The sequence below is a fragment of the Platalea leucorodia genome (genome assembly GCF_965183815.1).
Source record: "Platalea leucorodia genome assembly, chromosome: 12".
In the NCBI taxonomy this organism is placed as follows: domain Eukaryota; kingdom Metazoa; phylum Chordata; class Aves; order Pelecaniformes; family Threskiornithidae; genus Platalea; species Platalea leucorodia.
Genome location: NC_138834.1, coordinates 5120261 through 5145876, shown reverse-complemented (window position 1 = coordinate 5145876; position 25616 = coordinate 5120261). Strand labels below are relative to the sequence as shown.

Below are 25616 nucleotides of genomic sequence, written 5' to 3'. Positions count from 1 at the left end.
CTGTACCTTCTAAAAGATATCACCTTCCTAGAAGTATAGAGGAGAAGTAAATCAGGCTTATTGTTAAGCAGCTGTGTTGGTTAAGTATATAAGGAATCATGGTATTTTGGGATTCCTGTTTGGGTGAATCAACTCAGTCACAGAATGAAAAATGCAAATGGTCTGAGGAATTTGCAGTTCACTCATGGATTTAACAGGTGTGAATCATGTAATTGGGGAAGTGAAATGATACTGTTTGACCTGTGCCTTCTCAATGTAGTATGAATTACATTCATTCACAGTTCATGCCTACTGGCATAATTATTCTCTGCAGAAATATATAAATAGCTTCTAATAGTTAATAAATATTCAGTTCTTTGGGAATATAATAGTAATTCTCAACAAAACAAGTACCTCCTTTTTAACTATTTAGTCACTTTTAGAATTACTAAACACAGACTTCTCTAATTCTCCAATCGATTCAGTAAAAATACTCCTTTTTGACTGTAGTAAGATTATATCAGCCTAAATTACAATGAGTTTGATACCTTGGAGCAAGCTAATGAATTCTAAGAGGAGCTGGCAACGCCATCTAGAGTTGAGGCTGCCTGGTATTTCTCATTATTGGGCCTTTTTTGGTTGTCTATGAGTACATCATAATTGGAACTGAAATTTTCTCTACCGGTTGTCTGTCTCTGGCTGAATTTTACATTTTGAAAAGTGGACACTATTCAGTTTGAGGAAGAAATTAGAGGAAAACTGTTTTGTCTGATAACCTTTTATTAATATTTTTTCATTGAGACCCTTCAAAGCCTTTGTGCTCTGAAAAGAAAGGACTTAGTGGTGGGAATGTTTATTTTCATGCCATTTTATGCAATGAACATGGGCACTGTGAAGGTGCTGTGTAGTCATATAATCTAGAATTACATATACACAACAGAGGGGAAATTCAGATTGCACATAGATCAAGCTCTTGCACTTCCTAATTTATGAATCTTGTAACCTTCTTCCTTATCATTCTTGTGGTATAGGTTTTATATGTAATTTTTAATATATATTCAGTATTATGTTCTATAGCATGTGTGCAACCATATTAAAACCTATAATTTTGTTTTTATGTGGGTAGTACCTGTCTTATGTTTATTCAGGTGTTATGAGGTTCTCAGTGGATTCTAATATTTTCTTTTGGTTTTCTAGAGCAGATCTAGAGGTTCCTAAACCACACTAGGAATGATTTTATTAAAAGGAGGGGGGGGAAGGCAAAACCCCATTGTGAACACTGAATACATTGTTGTCTGTTTGGTGATTAGAAATCTGTAGAGAGACTAGTTTTTCAATTTGAATCTTGTGTAATACAAGTAACCAAAAATGAGGAGTAAAATGAATGTGTTATCACGATTAGAAGGAAAAGAGCATATCATGCTTAAGTTCAAAGGTATTTCTTTCTACCCTCAGGATATTTCTTTTTTCGTGATCTCCTGAGCATGTCTTACTGAAGCAAGAGGCCATTGTGTTTTCTGGGATCACTTAAAAATTTCAAAGCACTTTGCCATTTGGAAAAAACAAACAAACAAACAACAAACCACCAAAAAAACAACCAAAACCAACCCCAAAACCAAACATCATTAATGATGGGAGGGAATTATCAGGACAAGCAGTGAATATACTAGGACAGTCTGCACCTCCTGCTGCACTTCAGAGACTTTGGTTCATTTCCAATAGCACTGAAGTCTTAACCACAGCAATTACCACCGAACCTTCAGATTCCTAGCAACTAGCAAAGGAACAGAGAAAGCAGTTATCTGGGTAACTAGGGAATTTAACACCAGGACAGCTTTCTGTTTCACTGGCACATTAATGTGCAATGATTACATACCCAGAAGACAGAATTTAGCTAAGTTTCTGGTGGGGGCAAGAACTAGAGCAGCAATAATCTCAGATGTCTTTGAAGGAAGAAATGGGGAAATTCTGTAAGTAGTTGGGATAGGATTTTGATTTTAAATTTGGCTGTTAACTTCCCTGTGGTTTAGGGCTATCTAGATGTTTTCTTGTGATATATGTAAAATAGATGAAGTTCTTTTGATATGAACATGTATGAATATAATTGTCCTTTGCAGAACAGAAAAACTGCTTAAACCAGTATTTTTCTTCGTGGTGTCTGAAGTCCTGTGCAATTGCTGTGTCAATCCTGATAGATTTTTGGTCTTGTTGCTGCCATGGATTGGGCAAGTTTTTCATCTGTTCCTCAGTTTTACCATCTGTAAAACTATGAAAATCATACTGACTTTCACTGGGAAGGGAAGGGATGCTGAAGCATAACAGGTGTTTGCGTCGGGTCTGCATTTTTTAAGCATAACTGATGCATCTAATAGTAAAATGTGAATAACAAACTTAAACAGCACAATTAACAGTACTTGTAAATAAATAAAGGACATGTTTTTTTCAGAGTCCCTCCTTTTTGTGGAGATGCAGACATACCAAAACATTTTACTCCAACAGTGGCTGTATGTAGAGCTTGGACAGATAATGTAAATAATGAAAAACCCACAAAAAAAGAAGTCTGTATTATCTTTCCTGTTCTAGAATGGATCTACATTTTTGCCATGTGTATTAAATCTGGAATTGGTTCTGGAAAGCAGTTCATATTGTTCCTCTCTCTAGCAGAAGTTAAAAAGCCACTGATTCAGTTTTAACATGTTGGAGTACTAGATAGGATTTTAACTTTGGCAGCCTAGCAGTTAAATCTTCAATAATTTTTTAGTATATAGTGGCAAGGTTCTACTATCATTTACATTTCAGATGCCTAAGTAAGGAAATGCTTAACTCGAATTTCTCAGAACTTCTTTGGCAGACATACTGTAACCAAAATAAATAAATATTATACATTAGAAGAGTGCCTTATTCAACTTCACAGGCACACTGAAAAAGAAGAGACATGCTGCAAGTTCATTCTTTTTGCTCACAGGGCTGGCTTTCATTTTTCCTGAAGCAATTGTCTTTTTGCTTCTTGAATTCTTTTCCTTTGCTATTGAGTGTCCCATCTGGTCTGACACGCCCAGTAATCCCTCTTATATCTGTAGTTAAAAAAACCTAGACAGATCTAAACCTACTGTGGAAACATGCTGGTTTAATCATGATTTTGATCAACTGTTTTGCTTTGCTCCCCCAAGTGTTTCAGGATGCTTTCATAGTAGATGCAAGGGAATTCTGGGAGATGGGAATAAGGATTTGTATGTAAAATGTGGGATTTGAGGGGGTTTAGAAAGAAAGATTAACGGGGTGAAATGTTTAGATCTGATGATTTCCTGCTGAGAATACATTTTTTTCGATTGGGAAGGCAGTTCTGAAGGACTGAAAAAGTAGTAGTGCTGTGCGTGTCTGGTCTCTTTCCTGCAGCATGCTGAAAGCATGAAGGAGCCGTGTCTAGGATGGGTGTTCTCATGAGAGCAGCAAATTTGTTATTTGCTGTATGTCAATCACGGTAAGAGTTTCATCCTGCTTTGTATGAAGAATATGATCCTGACTGCAAGTAGTTACTACTTAGGTGAGATTGAAAACGACCAGTATCTAGTATCTTAGTGAATAATCTAGAGATGTAGGAATAAAATCTAGGTGTGCTAATTTACTGTTTATTGCTCTGACCATTAGACCATGCTCATCTTTAAAGACTTGTTTCAATTGGCAGCATTTCTAATGAGAACTGCAGAAGTTTAAAAAACCAAAGGAACATTTAAGTTTTTTAGCTCCTGAGTTTTGTTGTGAGGTTTGTTATGGTTCAGTAGAAGCTCTTCGAGCTGGTGGTAGTGTTGAGACTGAAATGAATGGAAAATGGAGAGCAGAAGGAGATTTAACAAGACAAAGTTGTTCATACTGTTATTTGCCAGTTACAGGAATTAAGTATGCCCAAGGAGTTCCCTACTTGACTACATCACAAAATGGATTACTGCCAACATATACTACTAATGTTCCATCAAGGGGGATTATTTATGCTGTTGTATTAGTAACTTTAAAAATGCTATCAGAAAATCATTTATTTACATTAATAGTGCCACTAATATTTCATAAATCTGTTGTGGTTATGGCTTGTTGCTGTGTAAGTAGATACAGTAATTCAAGTATATAAGCTTGAAGGAAAATTGGGAGAGTTGTTTTTCTTAAAGGAAATGAAGCTAAAACTTTCAGATCTTAGGGAATGTTCCTAGCCCACATCAGATTCAGATACTGGTTTATGTGATAGCTAAGAGTTGATCCTATAACTGTAGCTATGGAACAGAGATATTTGCCAGAAAATATTTAGTAGGTGTATTCTTGTCATTCCAAGCATACACATTATCTGATACAGTATTCACAGGAACCAGGTTTCCTTCTGTGCTCTAGATGGATGGAATGACTGAGGAAGATGAGTCATCTATGCTGTGCATGGTTGAGGTTGGTAGAAATTTCAGAAATTATAGCTCCAGTTTGTCTATAAGCATTGGAAGTCTGCAGGTAGCTCTGACAATTGCCATTAATCTTTTAGGAATCAGTAGCATACTTAACTGGTCAATATGGACTACTTGAATAAGATTCATGTACTTAAGACTTACATATAGATTATTCCTTAGATTTCCAACCATGAAAAAGAATGCGGTATAGGAAATAAATTGATTAATGTTTATTTTCTCATATTTTCTGCTTAGCTACAGTCAAGACTTGTTCATTTTCTTCTGGACTTGTAAGAAAATCAGAAGTGATCAGGGACTATCAAACTTCCTCTGAAGTTAGGTTGCTTTCTTGAACATGTTAGCAGTAGTTGTCTTATATTCTAGTTAATGGAGATCAGAGATTAAATGGCTGTTGCAGCATTTTTTCTGTGACCAAGCATACCCTCTCTGCTAGGGGCTTGACCAGGTAGGTAGAAGGGTGGTGGTTACTGTAAGATTACCCTGCACTAACAGTCATTACGCAGCAGTGCTTTGCAATCGCTAACAGTGCAGAAATCCCTTGATGGCAGTCTGGAATAGTGGTGGGAGAAGGGTTAACTGTTGTACTAGTACTTGCTCTCAGATAATTTATGAAAGATGTGTATGATTTAGAGGTACAGAGGTGGACCAACTCATTTTGCCACCTGGCTGCATGGTTGCTGGAGAGGCAACCTTGGTGTTGCAGGAAGTTGCTGATTGAGTTGCTCAGAGGGCTTCTCTGCTGGCTGATAGCCAGGGCAGGACAGATTCTTGGCTACAATACCAGCTGTCTGTTTGCCATTTCAGTGTCAGAATTGAATGTGCAATGGGAAGGTCTAAGATAGACTGAGGAGATGATGATAACAGGATGGCCGTGAGTCAGCACCTCTCTTACCGTATTTGGCTTTGGTATTAGGGCAGATAGTTTTAATAATGATATTTGGTAGCTTATTCAACAAAGAGTGGTGTTTATAGCTTTCAAACTGAAAATACCATACACTAATGAAAAGTAGTATCAGTGCTTCTAAAACCTTTAAATGTAAGATAAGGCTGGTGTGGTGCTTTGAAATGCTGAGCAGTAAACACTTTGCTTAAGTTTACTTCTACTTAAAATTAAATCTCAGCAGATTTACATGCAAATTCCATCAAGTATTAATCTTTGCTCAGCTGTTGCTATGTGGATTTTCTTTTTCATTAATTTGAAAGCATTTAGGAAAGGAAAAGAGCCAGAGTTTTTCTAATTGGGTAACCTAAAGTAAAATGGCTACATCCATATGTAGCCACCAGACTGTGATTTGTTTCTTAATGGGGCTAATTTTGCTGAGACTTGAGGGATCTTAGCATGTCTGAAATCAGGTTGCCTATGCAGGTATTTAAGACAAAATAAAGAGGTTGGTCTCATTCTTAGGTGTGGGTGCCGGCCATGTGGCCCATGAGTTGCATTTGCATAGTGGCCTTGGAGAAACAGCTTAAAATGCTGCTGGAATCCAGATTTTTTTTTTTAATGAGAAAAAGGTGTAGCTTTATGTATTGGAAAAGTTTTTAATTTATCTTGCCTAGATTTGCACAGGTCAGTTCCAAGTAGCAAGAAAGTCAGAAGGAATAAGTTCATTGGCTTAACTGGATTAGTATCATACCCTTATTCTTAATAGGAGTCAGACTTTCTTTACCTACTATAAAACATTATTGAGAATGAAATTTCTCAACTCTTTGTAATGACTGGTATCAAATATCTAGCAAATGTCTAACATTTTAGTTTTTCCTCTTCTACCTCCTATATTAATGTTGGTCTCTCTTATCATGTGGAACAATAGGAATGAATTAGTTTTATGAAAATACATTTAAATGTACGTTTTATCTTTGAGTTGACCATAATGTATTGATGCACCTTAATATCTTTTGGTTTTATAGTGTTAATAATACCACTTCCCATTACATAATCACCCTTTCAGAGGTCCCAAACCATTTTTTGAGTGGTAGTTAAGGCCCCAGGCGTTTCTTTCTGCAAAAGAACGTTCACTTCGGGCCTCTGTCTACCCAGAAATGAGTGGCCTAAGATAATTCAGCAGCTCTAGGAGATTGCAGATATGGTGCCTCTATTGTGGGATTACCTTAAAATTATTGTGGATAACAAAACCTTCATCTGAATTCAGAGGTTACCATCTTAGTGTAATTACAGTGAAGAGCTGGTTTATTCTTGACCAGTTGAGCTGAAGCATTCTGGTTTTTCTGACCACCATTGCTTCCACAAAGAGTCAGTTGGCTTTTGATCACTGCAGGTTTCTGAACAATAGTTTTGGAAAAGATGATTCATTTTAAATATTTAAAATCTATTTCCAACTCTTTTTTGCATTTGAAAGATCTATAAGAATATTTTGTATTAGTTCTCCTCTAATTATCAGTGTGAAAACTTTCGGAGGAACAGAGCTGACAAAAACCTCTTGGAACAGCAGGTCATTTGGCAGCTACTAAGTTCATTGTGCCTACTGCTGTGCTATGGGAGGTTGAAGCAGCAAGGCAGGAACCTGTGTGGAATATATTTACTCTTTACCTGTTTTGCTCTGGATTAAATGAGAACAGATTTTTGGCTCTGAGCATCTGTGCATAAATTCAGTCTGAATAGGAGGCAAGTTATGAAATGAGATCAGCTCTGAAAAATAATATTAAACTGTAGCTGATTTTAAAAAAGGAATATAAATTGCTACCTCTTGAGCAGCCAAAGAAAATCAGGGGCTTGTGTAGGCTCTTAGATTTTGCCAGATTTTATATTGATTTGCATTAAGGCTAGTTTTCCTGAAAGTTTGTTTCAAAACAGCTGTGAGCTCTATGCATTAAGAGGATGTGTACCTTAATCTAAGATGACTACAGGTACAGAATGCTCTCTAACAGCATTAGTTTAATCCACATTACTAATATCCCCCCGTGCCCCCTTCTGACCTGAGGAGACTTTTCTGACCTTTTTTGCTCCCTGAGTGTCTCCATTTATGTTTTCTAATGTGGGCACTGTTTGTGTGCTGGCATCTGTGCTCAGATGGCATGGAAACAGTTATCAGGTTGATGCAACTTTCAGTTACTGCCTGGCTGGACTGGGTTTGAAGCAGGCAGCTGGAGGAGAGAGATTCTTTTTTGTTTTCCCAAATCTTCTGAGTGTAAGGATGACTGATAAAGGGGGTGGGGGGTAATTAGAAAACAAATGTAAAGAATGCTAATTGTGTAAGGGGGGGGGGGGAAGTGGGACACCTCATAACCAATAGTAGCATGTCATTAAGGATAGTGTTTACTGTGCAAGAGAATCATCTTCCATGTTCGATGAGAGACAGCTCTCATTGTGAGAGATTCCCTATGATACTTTCCCAAAGTGTGGTGTGTACATTGCTAGTGGTTTACAGGCCACTTCAAAGTGAGGCTCTGAACCTAGGTCTCTGAATCCATGCAAGCGTGTAGATCTAAAATATACACCATTCTCTTTTGAAATTGGCTGCAAAGAGTTCCCACAGTTCTCTTTACTGCAGGGGGGAGTCCATGCAAAGGGACTGATTTCAGGAAACCCAGCTTTCTTTACTGTAGACATTGTGTGACGTTAGACAAGTTATTTATTCTGTCTGCATAATGATTCCTTTACTGTAAAATAATGAGAATATCACCAAGCACTTGCATAAGGCAGAGATGTGCTAAGAACTGTAAGATAATGTGGCAGAAGGAAGGGATGCCTGATTATTGCAGACAGCTATGGACTACCATAGTGTTTCATTGTGTTTATCCCAAGTCAGGACTAAGGTGCACAGGCAGAGCACATGCGAGCAAATCTGCGGAGTGCCTCCACTATAGCTGGTTCTAATTAGTCATTTTTATGAGCTCCAGAGTCAGACAAAAATGAGGAGCCCTCCCCTTGTGTAGTTTCCTGTTTGCTGGGTGCATGTAAAAGAGATCTGGCCCTGATGTATGTTAATAATGAGCTGATAATGTAAGCCAGCTGAGAGATGTGGAGTTAGTCTGGTATGCTGCCAAGTGGGAGGTGAAAGTTCAGGAACTGACTCATGTTGCCAAGACCTGGTCCTGTGGAGAAGGTCTGCCCATTAATAGACGGAGTTTCTCATTAGGGCTACACAGCATATGCTTACAGCTTTTGGGTTTCAAGCTGAAACCCAATACCAGTAAAAGCCTGCTGAACAGAGCGGCAGATTTACTGGTAAATAAAGGATTAAAGGAACACTTGGCAGGGTTGTTGGACTGGAAACCTGACTGGCCTTTGAAGATTTCTCCGTATTGTAGGTCCTGCCTTTAAATTTATACCAAGAGACTTGTTCTGCTCTTTACCATGCAGCCCACAGGGCAGGAGTTTTACACAGTCTGCTCCGTATCCATCCAGGGTATAAGATGCTTCTGTCTGTCTTTTAAATCAAATGCATGATATTGCCTCTAAAGTAAAACATAACAAATAAGTTGTTAGCTCAGAGGAGCCTGGTGTAAACAGGCTTCCCTCTACCTCCTACCCCACTTGTGGGCCTTGTCTTTCCATGGAGAACAAGTACCATGCATTAGTGTTCACAGTGAGCAGCTCAGCATTTACAGCATCTCTAAAACAGCTCTTGTTCTCTTCCTTTTTTTGAATGAGGATCTCCAGCAAACTAGCACAACTGCCTGCTTGGGTTACAGCATGTGATATTTATTACAGCTGGCCAGAATGGAGTTCATATGTGGCTAAACAACTTTAGCAAACTGAAATGCAGACAGGTTTAAATAGACTTATAAAAGAAAATAGCAGTCCAAAAGCCCTACAGCTGACAAGAGTGTTAATACAGTACTCTGGGACTTCAGGGTGGCATTGGCTTTATATTTCTTTATTGAAAGCAAAAATGATTCCCACTAAAGTTTTGGTTCTTGAATTTGCATGACATAATGGCTCTCATACCACTCTGCTTTAGCTGGCTCGCTTTACCTGGGGAAACATGGAGTCAAAAGGAACTGCAGGATAGGCATTGTAAACTGGTCAGTATAGTAATAGTTTCCTTTTTCTTTTAATTAATCTGAGCCTATTGTTTTGTTAACTAATGAAGGAGACAAAGCTGGAAATGTGGAGGCAGCAGTGAATTTTATCTACCCCCCCCCCCCCCCCCTCCAACAGAAGGGCTTCCTTTGTTCCTGCGTGCCCAGAAGCCACAGGCATCTTTAATCATTGCTGAAATCATATTGTCTTGATCCAATAGCCGTGCTAGACCACAGTCTTTTCTGATGCAAGACATCTGGCTTCAGTAAAGTTACAACAGAGAGAAGGTATCTGGCTTTTTCCCCCTGCTCAGACATGATATGACCAGTCAGTCTGAGAGTTGGATTTACAGTTTATCATATAGAAATGAACTGTATTTATGTGTGTGTGCACAAATATATGTTGCATGTACGCTTATACGTGTGCAAGTGCATATTTCACTATGATGATACATACTGTTGTAGTTAAGTAAAGAACTTACAAAGAACTATATTCCTTTTGCTAGTTCTAATTTACATAAAAGAATTTTTCTGCCTCCAAAGGAGCCCATATCAGATAGTGTAGGCAAGCTGTGGTTGTGGAATCCATTAGGAATTTGAATTTGCAGGTTTAACTTTACTTGTGAACCACTTAACTCTTACAGTCAGTGATGAAATTCCTATGGCAGAGAGTCTTTTCTGAGAAACACTGCCTGGGAATGAGCAGTTGGGGTCCAGTATAGATAGATGTGAGACAATACACGTTGGTAGGCAGAAGCATGTGACAGGCTTGTTTCTGTATTACTGTAGGAGTGCAACAGGCCTTCCTCCCGTGCATTAGCATGCAGAGTCACCGCTGCTGGCAGGGGGGACAGCCATGTGTGGTGGCTCAGGGGCCAGCTGTAGGGAGAGGGTGAAAGTTGTGCTCAAAGCTAGGGTCTTTAGAGCCTCTGGGACTTTGAGTATGCCTTGGTCTTGTGGCATCTCACTGACAATGGAGCCCTGAGCACTTCTGATTAAATCAGTAGCTTTTATTCAGCTGTAACTCCATCCTCTGCTGCTAGTCTCTTTGTCACCAGAGCTGATGTGGTTGCCTGCTGCAAAGCCAACAGTGTGTTAGTGCAGCCAATGCAGCCAGTAGTGAGTAGACAGCGTTCATTGTATTGAGACATCTTTAGCCAGCCACATCAGCTTCTCTGTCCCTTAGAGGGCAGATTAAAATGCTCCTAATGTTTAATAGCATATATCCTGAGGAGATCTTATGTAAACATATTCAGTGAGCACTCATTAATTTCCCTTAGGAGCCAGGCTGAATGAGGATGATTTCAGAGAAAGGAAAAAATTAATTTTATCTTTAAGGACTGCACCTGTTGGAAAAAATTGTAGGAGGCACTCTGTCTTTTTAGCTGTGTGAATTAGGGATCTGTGGCAGGGACATGGGGGAGGAGGAAGGTTTGGAAGTTCTATTTTTGTCCTTTCCTAATATAACTTGCAAAATGTATAGCAAGGCTGTATTTCATTGATTTGCAGGGAGGTCTCGCTGATTCTTGAGTAACAGCACTTTAGGAGCATGACACATTTAACCTCTTAGAAAGACGGTACAAGTCATGTGCTCTGTGCAATTTTGTGGCACTCAGCATAACAAACTTGCATCCATCATCATCATTTGTCTTTGCCAATGACTGTAAGGACACTTGAGAAGCAATAGTAAGTAGGATTCTTAGGAAAGAATTCTGTTTTCTGCCAGCCCCAGAAAATACAGACTTACCCTATTGTACCTTCAGAGGTGTGCAGGCCAACTTTGCCTTTTTCATTAATGCACTCCATCATTCCTTCCTGAAGACTCACCAGGCTGTTGCTCTGCTTTGTACACTGGATCCAGGTTCTTGCAAGGTATCTTCATCTTAGGCATGCCTTGTTTTTGACTTCTGAATTTATTGCTTTGGTACAAACTTTGTCATGGAAAGAAGAACTTGGTCTTATTGGCTTCTGCATCCTAATTCCCAAACTGGAATTGGCACATGTTGTCTTCTAGATAGCTTCCTCAGGTACAGATGGCATGTTTTGGTTTGAGCCTTTCTAGGCAGATTAGAGCAAATAGATTTTAGAGAGGGACTTCTAAATCATCCTTTCTTCCTTAAACAATAAAAACAATTAAAAACACATGTACATAATTATTTTTCTGCATTTCCTCACTATGATTTATCATTGTCAGGTCTGCTTCTATCCCTCTGGAGGATTCCTTCTTCTGGATCTCATTCTTCCTCTTGTAGTTTTGACTTTCCCATACCCAGTACTAACACCACAACCACTGTTGTGCTTTGGTCTTCCTGTCATTTCTTCACCCACTCACTTTTCTGTTGCAGGTAAACTGGAGAGAATAGATTACAGAATGGCTGAAGTTCAGCTGATGTGGGGCCGGGGGCTTAAGGAGCCTCTTCCCTCCTGCTTCTGTCCTTCAGTACCAATATTCACCAGACAGACCACCTAGTGACTGCTGTGGAGAGCCGGGATGCTGCCACAAAGCTTTTGAGTCAGGACAGGATACTTGAGAGAAACAACAGTTCAGGGAGTGGCTGCTCACCCCAGTATCCACTTGCCTTTGCTCAGTTAGCAGCAGCTAGGTCACCTTTTAGGAGATATCACTTTAACAACAGCCCCTAGAGGTGCTATGACCACAATAACACCAGTGCTCTAACCAGCCCTTTTAATTAATCCCTGGGAAAGAAGGTGTTTAACCAGATGAATTTCCGCTTGGTTTCTGTCCTGCTGCTGTTCTGGTATGATGAGTTGCTTTGTGCTCTGTGAAAAAGAATTACTTAGGGGTTAAAGGTGACACTGAGTTCATTTCCCGAATGGGCAAGGCTATCCCCCACCCCCTCAGCCTTGTTTCTCAATTAATCTCCTCATAAATCCTCATTGCATTTTTGAAATGGAGATCATTAGCAGGGCTGTAGCCAGGATAGTGGAATATTCTGGCATGTTTTAAGTCACAGCATGCATGCAAGTATTTAATACATGCAAGTAAATGTGCATGCATTATGTGTGTTACTGTTATAAACTCTTCCATGGAGGAGGAGGAGGGTGTAAAGAAGGATAAGTGTTTGTCTTCACTCTTAAATTAAATTTTCATATAAATAATAAACTTCTTTTTTTCAGGAAGCAGTTAGAAAACATCTTTGGGGCTGGGACGTTGCTAGTGTAGCGCATAGTAATTTTTTTTACTTTTATGGAACTTTACTGATTTATACCAGTGGTGAAACTTTTCTAAGGGTGAAATTCTGCAACAGTTAAAGCTAACTTAAGTCAGTACTTCTATGGTATTTTTCTTCACAAATTAGATAATTTACACCAAATTTGCATAGATTCCCAGAGACACCAGGTAGCAGAGATTGAGGCACTTAGTTACCACTCGGAAAAGTTGAGGGACTAGAGTCTAATCTCGGAACCATTTGCTACCTTGTCTTGCCAAGCTTCGTATATTAACGGTAAGACTCTTACATCGTATTATCGTCTTAGACTGTCTTGCTTTGATGCTCTCACCTGATATAAGTGCAGTGTAATGCCACTGTCTCCTGCTTCATGTACTACATGCAGCTAGTTGGATTTATCTGTGATCTGCTGTGTTATATCTCCCCAGAATGCAAAACAGCACAGTTGCCATGTGGTGTGGCACTACCCTAGGCAGTCATCAAAATCTTTTCTGTGTGACTCTATGTGTGGATCTCAAACATTGAAAGGTACATTGAGAGATCTGCTACCAAGCTGAAGCTTTGCAGATTCTGGACTTAAGGCAAACAAAAAAGGTGTACAAGTACTGGGGAGGACGATGGACGTAGTTTTTGCTAATGTTTTTTTTTTCTCTGAAAAGTAAAACTCCCTCAAGACCATAAGATAAGAAGCTGAAAGGTTTATTGAAGGCAGTTGTTTAAAACTACCACTAATCCAAGTCACATACCCCATCAGTCAGTTATCAGTGCTCTTGTGTAAACGTTCTCATTATGATGACAGGTCTAAGGAAAGTGCTATTGAAGAAATGAAACTGCTATCCAGGAGAGGTTTTGCTCTGTCGCAGATATCTAAGGGTTGTCGATGCATGGTCTGTTGGAGCATGGAAAACTTAGCCATGTAAACAAAACTCCAGAGAATTCATGTGGCAGTTGGTAAGTTATTGGGCCTAAAGATAACTTGGATTGCCTTTAAAACATAAGGCATTTTCCTTAAGAAAAAGGTCTCATAATGTATTTCAGCATTTCCAGTGGCATGGTGCTTCAAGGTCTATTTTGAATACATGATCTTGAAAACAATTCTTTCCCAGATGTGATGCCCAAATCTGCAACTCTTTTCACAGCTCAGGAATTCCTGCAGTGTTCCCATTGGCTTGCGTGAGATTATTGGCTGTTTGCAGGAACAAGTTTAAATTGCCTAAACTCTAAAAAAAAGCATGCAGTTTCTGACATGTTTGTTATCAATCTATGTGTAAAGGAGGTTTGGAAATGGAAGGATTGGATTTGTGGATAACGACATCAAATGAATCCAAAGATGTCTGACTTCTGTGCTTAGCTTTGATAGAAACTCCTGGAAAAAATTTAGACTGCTTCAGTTCCCTATCTAGATGATGGGAAAAATTCTTCCATCTATTGTGTATTTAACTGCTGAGGTGGGACGATAGGTCTGGAAGGGGTTTATTTCACGGCAGAGTCCAGGACCCTGAGAATACAGGCCCTGAAACATGAGATGCCAGTTATGAATATGTCAAGATGTATGCTAAAAGTATATTATTAACCCCAGGGAAAGCCTGGTCCAGATCTGATGGTAAGAAATCCTTTTTGCTTTTTCAGCCTTGGAATTATTCACTGCCAGGTTATACCTAGCTCTTTGAGTAATACCCCTTATATTTGTGTAACGCAGAGCACAGCGGAGACTGAATCTCAGTGTGGGCCTTTTGGCACTAATGTAATACAAAGTCCTGTTGTTTATCACTGGTTGGCTTTAATTAGCTTCTCAAAATGTGCCTATTTACAAGAAAAATTACTCTCCCTTTTTCTTACTGAGTGGTATGGGGAAAAGCATTGTAATTCACTTATTGGGTCCTCTGTGTCCTCTTTCTACACCTGTGTAGGCCGAAAGCTCCATCCTGCACAGATCTGAGCGCTACTCAGGCTAAGCTTTGTACTTTCAGTTCTTGTTGATTTTTCTGGCAGTGGAGAGTGCTGAGCAAATTGCACCATTCAGGCTCTAGGACCCTAATCTCTTTTTAAACAAGGAGCCTGTGTAAAGCAATTTAATGTCTAAACAGAGGAGTGAGTGCCTATCCTGTCTAACAAAGACTTAAACAGCAGAGGAAAGCACAGTGCTATTAAGAACTAGAGAAAGAGACACAGGACAAGGAATTGATACATTGCCAAGGCCAGAACTATTTGTTTCGTGTTTGTAGCTTACATCTTATCTGTTCCCATTTTTATGAAACTTCAGTAATTAAAAAAAAAAAATCTGTGATATTCACGTAACTGATCATTGTGATATTCTGGCCAAGGTTCAAAATTTCGTGGGGGTTTTTGTGAGCCATCTTGTAGGGCTGAATTTGAGACATCCTCTGCAGAGACCTGTCTTTCACATAATTGTACTCCCATGAAAATTAGGCCTCTTTAGTGGAGTGTCTTCAATGGGAGATAAACAGTCCAGATCTCTGAGAAGTTACTGGTTAAGTTAGAGAATCCTGACCATATTGTTTACTTATTCCCCACTTTGTGACTTCCATTGGGTTATTTTTGCCTGCTTTAAAGGAAAAAGACAGTTTTTTACCTAGTGTGTTTTTCTGATAAACTCAGTGTGTTTTTTAATCACAAGTCAATCAAACTTAGTGATAGTTTCTCTCATTTCATTGCTAGTGTATTGGGTTTGCATGGCAAGGTTTTGGTAGCGGGGGGGCTACAGGGGTGGCTTCTGTGAGAAGCTGCCAGAAGCTTCCCCTGTGTCCAACAGAGCCAACGCCAGCCGGCTCCAAGTCGGACCCGCCGCTGGCCAAGGCCAAGCCCATCAGAGACAGTGGTAGTGCCTCTGGGACAATGTAGTTAAGGGTGGAAAAAAAAAAAAGAAGGCACAATTGCAGCCAGAGAGAGGAGTGAGAATATGTGAGAGGAACAACTCTGCAGACACCCAGGTCAGTGAAGAAGGAGGGGGAGGAGGTGCTCCAGGGGCCAGAGCAGAGATTCCCCTGCAGCCCATGGTGAAGACCATGGTGAGGCAGGCTGTGCCCTGCAGCCCATGGAGGCCCATGGTGGAGCAGATCTCCACCTGCAGCCTGTGAAGGACCCCACGCCAGAGCAGGGGGATGCCTGAAGGAGGCTGTGACCCCATGGGAAGCCCGTGCTGGAACAGGCTCCTGGTAGGATCTGTGGCCCCATGGAGAGAGGAGCCCATGCTGGAGCAGGTTTGCTGGCAGGACTTGTGACCCCACAGGGGACCCACACTGGAGCAGTCTGCTCCTGAAGGACTGCGCGCTGTGGAAAGAACCCACGCGGGAGCAGTTTGTGAAGAACTGCAGCCCGTGGGAAGGACTCATGATGGAGAAGTTCATGGAGGACTGTCTCTCCTGGGAGGGAGCCCACACTGGAGCAGGGGAGGAGTGTGAGGAGTCCTCCCCCTGAGGAGGAAGGAGTGGCAGAGACAATGTGTGATGAACTGGCCCCAACCCCCATTCCCTGTCCCCCTGCGCTGCTGGCAGGGAGGAGGTAGAGAAAATGGGGAGTGAAGTTGAGCCTGGGAAGAAGGGAGGGGTGGGGGTAGGTGCGTTTTAAGATTTGGTTTTATTTCTCATGATCCTACTCTGATTTGATTGGTAATAAATTAAAATTAATTTCCCCAAGTTGAGTCTGTTTTGCCTATGGTGGTACTTGGTGAGTGATCTCCCTGTCCTTATCTTGACCCAGGAGGGTTTTTTCCATATCATTGTCTTCCCGCCCCATCCAGCTGAGGAAGGGAGTGATAGAGTGTCTGTGGTGGGCACCCGATGTCCAGCCAGGGTCAACCCACCACAGCTAGAGAAACTGGGTTGCAGAGATTTCTTATGGCTACCATATGTTTTCAATGGAGCTGGGAATAAACTCTGGTATCCTAAATCCTTCTCCTCTTCTCTGCAGCTATCAGACAAAATCAGCTTAAGTGTTATTTGCTTTGGACTTTTAGTGCTAACACAGTGAATGAATGCAGAATCCATGGAGTTTACCACAATGAGGCAAACAGCATTGGAACGAAAGGCCATCATATGACATTTTACCTACTGTATGTTGCTCACAGGACACTGACATTTGCAGCTTCTGGCAAAGGGAAGAAAGCTTCAGTACCTGAATGGTGTCTATATAGAAGTTTTCCAAACCTTATCTCTTAACAAAAGCTTTCATTAGTGGAATTTGGAGTTCCAGATATTTATCTTTGATTCTAAGCAGTAAACTAGCTTAAATATGTCAGATGGCCTCAGCAGGATGGACATTTGGTAATGTCAGTGCTGGGAGTGATTTCTGAAACCTTCGCTGACCTTTGCATATACACTGTTGTTTTACAGACTTTTAAGGTCATCAACCAGTCTGAGAAAACAGTTTATAGATTTCAGTCCTGAATGTCAGACAGTCTTTGACTAACATGTCTCAGATATGTGAATTGAGGGTGATAGAGAAGATAAGTTTTCAATAAAAGAATATTTTGGAGTTTCTGCAATCAAAGGGTGAGAGATATAGAACCGCGACCATTAAAAATTGGAGCTCGTAGGCTGTCATTAAAAGATCAGAAATGCATTTCTAATGTGCAGTTTTCTGAAAGTTTTCATTGTGTTTCCAAATTAGACTTCAAAGATTCTCTTTTCTGCTTGTGAAAAGGCTGTACATCACGAAGCAGCTATTTGTGGTTTATACACATGTGCCTGTTGTGTCAGTAATCCTAAGGAAAATGGAACAACCTGACAGATGTTGGATAATGCTTTATAATGCAAAGGTTTAATCCTGGTTTCTAATAGATAAACAGTAAAACAAGGAGTTTACATGTAGTTGATGACATTACTCTAGATGGTCTGCATATCTTTCCAAATATTCACATTGTCAGTTTAAGTCTGGATAAGTTCTTGGCCTGTGTGCCTTCCTCCCTGGCAATGAGCTATATCATCTGATCATACACTGTATGAAATTTTTTTTTAATCCACTTTCCCATCATTTAGTTTCGGTGACTGTCCCCTTCTTTTTGTATTTTAAAGAAGTGCAGAAGTTCCTGGTGTACTTTTGGACATTCATTGTTGTAGACACTCTTGTCATTTTTCTGGCAGTTCTGAAATAACTATGTTCTACCTCTGCTGGAGAAGAATGGGGGAAGCGTTCACTTCTGTACTAAATCCACGAATGTCTGTTGAGATTTAGTGAAGATTTTGGCTGCAGTAAGATACAAAGGATAATTTCATTAAGGATATACTCTCAGTATGTGAAGGAAGCCTATTTAATAAAATATTATTGCAGTTTTTCATTTAACAATATACTGAATGAAATAAGTTAATATGTCCCACTGAAATAAAATAGGAAATTTGTTCAAAATAGCTGCTTATAGTGTCCCCTGACAATCTTTGTGATGGGGTTTAATGGAACTCTGAGCTAGGCTAAATAAGGTTCCATCTATATCTGGGCTTCAAATACGTCTGGTTGGTTACCAAGGGTCTGTACTCCCATATATGTGAACAGCAATATACCATCCCAGGTCAATCAACAAAGCACTGCAATTATAAACTTATCCTTGGACTTCAGGTCTCAGTAATGAAACCTGGATTCTAAAAAGAACTGAGAAAATAATTTTATTAGCAATCATTTATTTGATGAAATTGCCCTTATTGGGTGCTCACAGAATATTTGAGAACAGGCTGCAATTTCCCTCAAATGTTTGCTATATGGATTTCTTTGGCAGATTTGTTTCCATAGTCTATTTTTAACTTCATTAATTAGTCTCAGGCATTCACCATAAGTATTTGACACTTGACATTGCCTATGTGCAGTTAGTCAAAGAGTCTCTCTGTTTTCTCACTGGATGAGAAAGGATATTTGATGCGCTAGCATGAGAAATAGAAAACGTGGCTTCTGCAGTTACCCTGTCATGTAGGTTTTCCAATTGATTTTTTTGAATCGTCAGATAACTATAGATTTTAAGCCAAAAAGGTGTATGAGGCTCCAGTTATCCCTGTACTTAAAAAGTAACTTGTACTGGGATAAAAGTACCTTTCAGAAAGGAATGCAGTCTTGATGTGATGATATGGACAGGCCATTGCTCCCTTCCGTAGCTTGTTGCAATGGTTAGTCAACCTCACAGTTAAAAACATGTTCTGTATTCTGAATTTGACCTTGTTTGGTTTTAAGTTCCACCCAGCCTTTCTAACAGCAAAATTCCCTTTTCTAGATGTTAAGAAAAGGGAACTTGGAGGGGATGAGAGTACAACTATGGTCATTCTGAAGTCTAAATGAATATTCAGACACTTATATCTTGCAGTATTTGCTGAGCTCTAGTTCTAAGCAAAATACTTGCTACAAAGATTTCATACACTCTGAAATCACTAAGTGTGGTGCCAGTGTAGAAAATTAAGGCAAAATGAACCAGAAAACATAGCTGTTTACATTTTGTGGTGAAGGAAACATCTGTGCTGATTTAAGTGCATCTTTTCTGCTTTTATTCTTTCCCTACTCTGTTTTTCCTGAGCTGGAATATGTGATTTGCTGTGCAAGAGCAGGACAGGTTTGTAGCGGAAGGTGGAGTCACAGAAGAGAATTCAAGGGTGGAGACTTTTGTGAGAGGATGGTTTTTGTATAATGCGCTTACAGTACAGTTAGGCTCTCTGGGTGTAGGGGCAGCATGGGAATAGGAGTCCATGTAAGGAGAGGGGATAATATTTACAGGATTTGTGGAATTTTAGGTGGTGGTGGTGCTGTAAATGAAATTTTTTTTTCCTTAGAACTCTAGTGCATGGAATTTGGGAGGAAAAACAAACAAACAAACAAAAAAAACCCCAAAACCCCAATATGGTACAGCATTTGATTATAGCCGCATTTAGGAATGGAGGAACAAGGCAGTGGGTAAAGCTGTTACTAAAAGGAAGGAGAAGATCCTGCCATAAGTTACAGAATTCTTGGTGGAAGCTTCAGCTGTACTGATGTGCTAGGGTAAGAGAAGAACACAGAGGGATAGAAATTTGTCTACCACTTTTCATATGGTTTGTTTCCTGGAAGGAGTAATTATAAATGTGCCTTTGTGAGGGCCATACAAGGTGCAGAGAAAGCTTCTCACATTACTCTTCCTTTGCATAGGCAGATGTCTTCTGCTTCTCCCTGGCTTTCTCTGGCTAGGAGCCTTCTGGCTGAGGGGACAGGCAGATGGTTTCCTTGAAGGCTCGGTGGCTCATCAAACACCAGTCAGTGAAGCTACATGGCCATTGGCCAGTAATCTCCCACCCACAATCTAAACCCTTAATTCCCAGTCCAAAAGAAAGTTGTTTCAACCCAACCTCATAAAAGAATGGCTTAAAAATATTAAGCTTTTATGACTGTTCCAGTGAATCCAGCACCTAGGGCTCCAGCTCCATATGAAATCCCCCCAAAGAAAATTCCTTTTACACTGGAATCCAAGAAATAATAATACAGATCAGAATTCACTGTTTCATATCCAGCTCCAAAAATGAACTTGCTAGGTTATAGGAATTTGAGCTGAACTGTCACACTGGAGCCAGTGATGTGCTTAACAGATGCCTGTTTGGGTTCAGATGAAGTGCTGCAGAAGCATATGATGCCAGAAAAAGGATTTAAGAAGTCACCCGGCTGTTACAAAGGAGGAGTAATTACTTGTAAGCCTTAACTTTTGTTCTTGGCTAATACTAGCTTTGTTTGATGGTTCTTAATCTTTTCCATGCTGGACTTCATCTCTGGACAAGTTGTAACTCTTGTTTGATAATGTAAAAGGGTAAAGCACTTACTGCCTACTTGTAAGTCAAGCCTGCTGTAATCAGAGTTAGTCTTCAGTACAGAAACGGTGTTTCTGCATTTCCTTTCTCACCCTTGCCCGTATTCTTGCAGTCTATTTTCCACATAGACAAAGTAATCTTATGCTTAATGATTGTTTAAAATAATAACTTGTGATATGAAACTCTGAAAAACCTTGGCATCTTCTTGAAATAGATTCTCTGATAAATAAAAGAACTTTGTAGCTGAGCTGATCAAGCATACAAAAATGTTCTCTGGAAACATTGGTAATTAATTATACCTGGACATGAAGATTATTGGGTAGAGAGGAAGAGTATAGAACAAACCCCTTAAATGATGGCCTGTAGTTGCTGATGCACGTGGTTGGGGTTCTAAAATAAAATGGACATTTTTAACTACCAGTTTTATCAGTAAAAGGCTTAAAGTGCTTAAATAAATTGTCTGAAGTACAGACATCACTATAGAAATATAGCACTCCATTATGTATGGTATGAAAGTGGGTGGAAATCTTTAGACTGCAATAAAAAAGCAAAGCTTTTTCTTCTCCTTGCTGTCAGTCTGACCACATAGGTTTTGCTCTTTGCCTTCAGCTTATTAAAGTGGAAGTTGCATGGCTGTTTTTCTTAATATTGGGCCACGTCCTACACACCTCAGCCACATGATTGATCTGGGATAAATGGAGTGCCTGCAAAAATGAGACCACTGTCTGTCTGAGGATAATGTGCAGAAGTCCTGGGAATTGCAGAAAACCAGCTGTTAAGTTTCAAGCATAGATGCTGATCAACAGCCCTTTGAAATCAGAGGAGCTCACTTGTCTCTGCAGCCTGCTGAGTTTATTTCTGTTTTTTTGCAGATCTGTCGAAGCCAAAGGTATTCCCTCAGTAGCAATGGTGCCAAATCTAGAGTATCTCTAATCATGGAAACACTTCAGCAAAACATACCTGTGTGCTTAAGTCCAGTTAATGCTTACATTCAAGGAAGTGCTTATGTGCTTTCTTTAACTAGTTTGCTGCCCTCTAATATTACAAGGCTCTTGGCCTGATACAAGAGGATGCCTAATATAGAAATTATAATGATTTGCAAGTCAAATTCAGTAGCCAAACTGACTGGTAAGAAGCTGACGACTTGTGTAGCAAACCAGATGTTTTTAAAAAGAATGGTGGTATCTGTCATGTAAATGTCAATGATTGCTCTTTGTAAAGGGCTGCAGGAAGCTGACCAAATCTCAGCAGGCTCATCCAGGGCAGGTGAAGGGATTTAGAGAGAAAAGTGAGACTGAACTGCTACTCTTTCAGTAACCCACGTTCCTGTTCTGCTCCTGGACCAGAAGAAATATGAAGGCTTTGCTGTTTTCTTGAAAGGTCCATGGTCCAAGGTGGATCTTCTTTGCATTCCTTATTTCAGTGTTACGGCACTTTGGGATGTAACCCTAACAGACAAATACTATGATTCAACTAAGGGGAAATGAATCAGCTCAGGAGGTGGCATTTGTAGATTCCTTTCTAGCAGAATTAAAATGTATGCCAAGGGCTGGAGACTTACAGGATAGTAACAGTGTCCTAAACTGATATTATATTTTAAATGTGAATCTACTTGACAGAGAGGGTCTTGTGCTGGTAATTCACTACATTCTGGTGTTTTCATCGACAGGCCTCTTGCCTTTTTCTTTTTCTCTTTTTGCCTTCTAATTTTTTTTATTTTTGTCCAGTCATGGCAGTTTGCTCACTTTTGAGAACTAATTCTATCATCCAGTGGTGGTGAATTAAACATGAGTGAACACATCTTAATTCCTTATTTTGAATTTATGGCTGCTGTCCTTTGAGAGTTCTGATTTTCCCCCTCCTCCACATTTGTTTCTTTCCTTTTTTCTTAATTGCCTAACACCTGCTTTCCAAAGCTATTCCCTTTCCCAGCACCAAGTAGTGCCAGTGCAGTAGCTATGTGCACACTCAACAGGATTGTAGTGAGGTTGTCTGTCAGCAGTAGTCATTAGGTGTAATGACAGATATTGATTATTTATTACTTGAAAACATTTAATTAAATTTGACTGCATAATTAGCATGCTAGCAGCCAGACATGCTAGAAGGACAGTGTACTTATTTGCAAAAATCCTCAAGCTGCAGACCTTCGTGAGAAAGCTGATAAGAGAGTCTGTAGGGCTTTTTAGAGATCTTTAGGCGTTGCTGAGTTCCAGATGAATCTGTGCATTATGCATTGCCCTTACGGTTGCTTTTCCTCTTTAAAGAGCTGAACTTACGCAGAACCTTAAATCCTGACTCTGATGGGATTCCCCAAGGACACTGGAACTGACATATGTCTGAGGGCAAGGTCTATTTTTAAATACTAAAGACAGTCTAGCACGAGATGCATCATCATTCATTTACCTTCTGTACCTATAGTTAATCTCTTCACTATGAATTAGGAAGAGGGATTGTGAGTAGTATTATGTGCTCTACCTGTATTTTAACTGTCCTCTGTTATCTACCCTAATTAGTAATAATTTTTGTCTTTCAACAATACGTGTTGTTAATCTTTTATAATAGGAAAAAACCTGTACATCAAAAGGAATCTGATATTTAGCTGAAACTTAAAATTTCTCTCTGTGTGCATCTTAATATATTAGCACTTGCTGAAATATTTCTAGCCTGTAATGTGCATCTGTGTTTAAATAACTTAAAAAGCTGAGGTAGTGTTGATATTAAATTATAGAGGTGTAGACCATAGTGCTAGAAATAGTAATACGAGAGCAAGGTTTCTTGACGGAGGAAGAGTGAAATGGTGTGTGTGTGTCAGTTCTTAGAAAAGCAGTTTCTGTCTTTGGCTGTAGAACAGAAACTATCTTTGATCTCCTGGCCGGTGTTCCTGCAGGGATAGTGATAAGCAGTCCTTCGGGGGCTGTGGTTCAGTGGACCGTACCAACATACCGAATACATCATGCATGCTGTAACTGAACAAAAGATTGGAAAGACAGGAGAGAAGTTTCAAAGTGGGTGGAAAGTTCAGAGGCGGGTGGTATGATTGGGAAAAGAGTGGGGAAGGTGAGCGCATGGGTGGCTTAAAAGACACTGTGTTTACTTAAAGCATTCCAAAAGCAATTCTGTGACTTCGATTTCTGGACAGTCCTTAAGAGAACTGGTGTGTGCAAGCTTATGCAAGTTTGCTTGAAGTTTTATTAGGGAGGTGAGACATTGCATAGGAGTGACAAACAACCTATTTATTTCTCATTCAGGTGATAGCCAAAGTATTCGATGAGTACTCTCTGTTTGCTGTGCATTAGTAAAGCACTGCTGCAGTCAGTTGAGCCATGTAAAATGGCTATTGGGACAAGGATTGCTTCTGCTATCTGTATCTTCCTCTTCCTGCTCCCTCTGGGAGTATGGATAATTACTGGTGCTGCACACAACCCTTTGTACATCACCTGTGTATGTATGTGTGACAAAATGTTTATCATTGTTAAACGCAAGATAGCACTAAAGCCTGCATTTTTTTCTTTTGTGAACGTAATGCAAAAAAGAACTAGCTACATCTAAACATGTAGCTAAACATGTGGCATCTAAACACATAGCTACACTGTAAATATTTTTTGTGTGAAATAATGCTTGTCCCTAACTTACCAGGTAGCTCCACTAAAGTCATAGTGAATGTCCCTTCGAACCTATAAGGAGATTTGGTCTAACTTGCATCACCTTTTCTTTTCTTAGTGACAGAGTGTCGAGGGATCTTGGACAATAATCAGAGATTTTCTTCATTACCAACATACCTACGTGTGAGCTATCGGATATTCAGTGCTGAGACATCTTTCTTTCTCAAAGAAGCCAACCAGGACTTTATGAGAAATTCCAGTTTGCAGTCCAGGGTGGAATCGTTCTTCCCATATAAGGCCAAGAGACCACCAATATTAAATGCCAGCTATGGACCTTTTTCTGTTGAACAAGTTGTGCCCCAGGACCTAATGTTAACTTCTGACTTTTTTGGATCTGCCAACAAGTTTACTTATAACTGGAAGCTTAAGGCCTACATAATGAGCGACAAAATTTACGTGAGCAAGCCCAAAGTCCAGGTCCTGTTCTACATCGTGGGCAGGGACTGGGATGACTATAGCACCACGGAACGGCTGCCCTGCCTGCGGGTGTTCGCCTTCCGAGAGACACGGGAAGTCAGAGGCAGCTGCAGGCTGAAAGGGGATCTGGGACTGTGTGTGGCAGAGCTGGAGCTCCTGCCAAGCTGGTTTAACCCCCCCACGGTTGTCACGGGCCGTAAGAAGCCACCGGATCAGTTTGAAGGGAGCCCTGTGGAGCTTTACTATACTGTGCAACCGGGAGACGAGAAGGGAGACTGTACTGCTGAGGATATGAGGAAGGGAAATGCTATCCGGCCAGGAAAAGATGGCGTGGATGAAACCATGTCCCACTTACAGAGGATTGGATCTGTGAGCCTCTATCGAGGCCAGGAGACTTCTCAGCTAACGGAGCTGCGGCTGGATAGTAATATTGCTGTCTGGTTGCCCTCAAAGCCTGTCAAACAAGGAGAGGTTGTGAATGTTTATGTGACAATTGCCAACAATTCTACGGTGGATCAGTTCATGCTCAGGTATGGTAGGTTGTTTTTGCATGTTTCTAATGTGCTAGCACACAAAGATGCTGGGGACATGGGATGAATCTTAACTAATTTGGACTTAATCCACACTGAAGGTTGCGCCTAGTCACTGAAATACATTACTTTCCTCCTTGAACGCTGTGAAGAGGATTGAAAGCCTCCGTCGCTAGGAGGCTTTTAACATGTGTGCTATGCCATTTATCACATACCCCCATTATGCAACAACGTGCAAAACAGCAATTCGCTGTTTTAGTGGGGCCATTTCTGTGCAATAACAGACAGTAAGGCACCAGAAAAGTTCTCTGCTTTACAGGGCTTTTAAAATCAGGTTTTTATTGCACAGGAGTTTAAATGTAGCAAAACTTCAATTACCTACTTTTCTTTAAGTGCTCTGACAGTGCTTTGCCTCTCCCACACAGAGTGGTTTTGTTATGAGAGCTCTTTAGGGAGGGGTTTAAATATCTACTTGTAGTTAAAGTAGCATTTGTCTTTGCTGACACATATACCCTTTAAAATAAGGCCTAATGTGTTTGATATTGCTGTTGATTGTAGGGCACTGTTATAAGTGAGTGCCATTATTTTGGCCAGGAGTGGCGAACACAGGAACTGGGAACACAAGAACTGTCTTACTGGGTCA

General features: G+C 40.2%; 1 protein-coding gene across 1 annotated transcript in view; it reads left to right on the top strand.

The window, feature by feature from the left end:
* Nucleotides 1–25616, top strand: part of TMEM132C (transmembrane protein 132C) — a gene marked incomplete at both ends in the record, with an annotated part of 221134 nt that overhangs the window by 40690 nt on the left and 154828 nt on the right. The window contains one exon of the mRNA XM_082324781.1: nt 24085–24973. Coding sequence (XP_082180907.1) covers nt 24085–24973 — 889 coding nt within the window. The remainder of the gene's footprint in view (nt 1–24084; nt 24974–25616) is intronic.